This window comes from Octopus bimaculoides, chromosome 6, assembly GCF_001194135.2.
Source record: "Octopus bimaculoides isolate UCB-OBI-ISO-001 chromosome 6, ASM119413v2, whole genome shotgun sequence".
NCBI lineage: Eukaryota > Metazoa > Mollusca > Cephalopoda > Octopoda > Octopodidae > Octopus > Octopus bimaculoides.
Genome location: NC_068986.1, coordinates 99,065,727 through 99,068,914, shown reverse-complemented (window position 1 = coordinate 99,068,914; position 3,188 = coordinate 99,065,727). Strand labels below are relative to the sequence as shown.

Below are 3,188 nucleotides of genomic sequence, written 5' to 3'. Positions count from 1 at the left end.
AAGATTGCCAGGTTTTTGTCTCTCTCACCAAGGTCAGCGGCTATCGGACGCCGACGAAGGGAAATAACCCTGAAATCCGGATCCGTTCGTGCTGCAGATGTTGGTGAGAGGGATAACTACCCTTGGCAAACAGGACACAGTCGTGTGTCGATAAGCCAGCTGGAGGAGATGTCCTCCTGGGGCTAAAAGCAACAGTAACATCCACCCCTAGGGGTCAGCCACACTTAAGTGGCAATATACTACACTTTATCGTGCAGTTACTGTTAATACTTCATTTAGAGAATTAACATTGCAATATATATATATATATATATGCGCGCGCACACACATATATATATATATAGAGAGAGAGAGAGAGAGAGACAGACAGATAGATAGATAGATAGACATAGACACACAAACATATATATATTTATTTATTTATATGTATATGTGTTTGTGTGTGTCTGTGTGTGTGCATTCATCTATACACGTATATATACACATACATGCATGACTAACTTATATGTATACCCATCATACGCATGTTTTCCTTTTGAAGAGAACGACATTGCAATCTTGACTTTGCAAAACCGAATCCGAGAAAGCCGATGCGTGAAATTTGCACGTCTAGCTAGTAAAGGAGAAACTTTTGGTACCTCAAGATGTGTCGCTGCTGGATGGGGAAATTTCGCATGTAAGTATTTACAAAATTTCATCAATTGTTTCTCTTATCTCAGTGTAATCATAGTTGATACATATTAAACATCAATCAATTTATGATTTTTTCAGATAAAGGAAGCAGCCCTGACGAATTATATAAAGTAACACTTCCAGCTATTCCCGCAGATGAATGTAAAAGAAGGTCTAAAATGAGAATTTCTGATGGAATTCTCTGTGCCGGAGATTTCAATGCAGGTGGAACATCTACTTGCCAGGTATATTATATTGCTATTTTAGCATATAACAATAATGTCTTTAACTGACACATCTGTCTAAATAATGGGTATATTATTAATCTATGCGTGTGGGAACGTAAATTAGTGTGTGTGTGTGTATGTATGTGTGTGTGGGGGGGGGGGGCACGCGCATTAAAACAAAGATATCGGCTCCACAAACCTACCAAGAGGTGAAAAGAAAACTTCATCTTTATAAGTACGGTTCCTTGTTGAATGCATTGAGCAAATGTTTTTGAAATAATCTATGAAAACTACAAACTTGCTTCCGAGAGTTACGCTTTCACGTGATTAGAGAAAAAGAAGAGAACGAAAAGGAGGAGGTAGAAAATGAGGGAAATAGAAACGTCCATGATGTGAGGTAGACTGAGTGTAATTGTAATGCTTAGTTAAAGGGAAGCAGAAGAGAAAGAAAAAGGAGAGAGAAAAAGAAGATAAGGTGAAGAGTGAGGCAGAAAGAGAAAGAAAGAAAAAGAGGGCGAGAGAAGCGTCCGTGACATAAGGTAGAGGGAACGTAATATTTATTACGTGGTTAAAAAAGTTAGTTGACGATAGAGGAAGAGAATTAAAAGTATAACTTTAGCAGCGGAGTGATGTTCTGATGGTGAAGTTAAAGTCAGAGAGAGAGAGACAGACAGAGAGGCGGGGGAGAAATGGTGGTGGTGGTGGTGGTGACTGAATAGTGAAAAGTGCTTTTTTTTTAAAATTGAACTAAATTTTTATATCACCTATTACTCAACGCATACGCACAAGTGCAATTCCATGAAATATTCAACCTTATTTACATGGAAGATTTATGCAATTTGTACAGGATTTTTTTTGGAGAAAATGGGAAAATAAGAGTGAATATTTATTTTATGAGTACTGTGTATTAAGCCTATAAAATTGTACATAAAGTATATAGAGTGTATATATTAAGTGTATAAATTAATCATCGTATTCCAATTTCTTTCACTTTTCAATGAGTAGCAGATGAGCGATTATTTTTCCATACAAGTACAACACAGGCTAAGCTCTCAGGTATTTTGGATAAAGTTTTCGGCAATAACCCAATTGGTTTACCATTAATTCCGTGAAATATTCACGGGTTCCGCTAGTATCTATTAATTTCAGTAATTTTATAAGTATGTCGTTTGTATCTTTGCAGGGTGATTCTGGCGGTCCACTCTATTGTCGAAACAGATATTATCAAACGGTCCTGGCAGGCGTAACATCTTTCGGAAGCAAATGTAACGGCGAGGTCAGTGCTTTCACCGATGTTGGATATTTCCGAGACTGGATCGACAAGAACCTGTAAGAAGTACTTCGATGAAGATGTCTGTTTTGAAGAAACTTCAGCAGAACAACCTCCTCTATGTATCGAGAATGCAATAAATATATAAAATGATTTATCAATTTGTTGTTGTTACAATGGCACTTGGGAGTGTTCAACTATTTCACTGTGTGTATTTTTGTGGTGGATAGTTCCATATTGGAATCATATTATGCCTGCACTTTGTATCTCTTCTGTTGCATTACTATATTACTAGGAAAGGCAGTGAATTTTTACTTTGTTAAATTGGAGATTATAACACTGTTTAGTTGAGTAACCTCAATCACAAATTGGTCATATTACTGTTCCACAAATTGGTTATTATATTTCAAAAGCAAAACGGAAAATTCATCTGAAGACTGTTGAACTATGAGTTGTCATGAAATAACATTGTGAAATCTAAAATATTTGGTATCGCCTTGAGACAATTCAAACTTCACATTGAGAATTGTATTCATTTCTAAGTACACGCACACGCGCATATTTATATACAACAGAGAGAGAGAGAGAGCGATAAATATACACACAGAGTTATACTCATATACGTATCAATATATATGTGTGTGAGAGTGTGTGTGTGTGTGTATATATATATATATATTATTTTGCTTAAAAGAGTTCCAACACTGTCTGTTTTTTATGTTTTATTTATATTCCTGAAGAACTAATGTGGGGTATAGAATATGGAATATACAATATATAATATGATATACAATATACAATATAAAATAAAATAAAATAAAAATGGATGGCACCATGAAAGAAAGTATTGAATGTAGATGAAATATTGAGTGTTCAATATAAAGGATCAAATATATAAATATAAATATATAAAGGCGACTCGAGTTTCAGGGCTATTTCCCTTCGTCATGGCCGGTATGACAGACTTTAACAGTCTGTTAAAGTCTGTCATACCGGCCATGACGAAGGGAAATAGCCCT

The 3,188-nt window shown here is 35.7% G+C and overlaps 1 protein-coding gene across 1 annotated transcript in view; it reads left to right on the top strand.

The window, feature by feature from the left end:
- The window catches only part of LOC106873520 (chymotrypsin-1), a 7,752-nt gene extending 5,362 nt beyond the window's left edge, over positions 1-2,390 (top strand). The window contains exons 4-6 of the mRNA XM_014920907.2: positions 542-676; positions 772-917; positions 2,083-2,390. Coding sequence (XP_014776393.1) covers positions 542-676; positions 772-917; positions 2,083-2,232 — 431 coding nt within the window. The 3' untranslated portion in view covers positions 2,233-2,390. The remainder of the gene's footprint in view (positions 1-541; positions 677-771; positions 918-2,082) is intronic.
- The last annotated feature ends 798 nt before the right edge of the window (positions 2,391-3,188 follow it).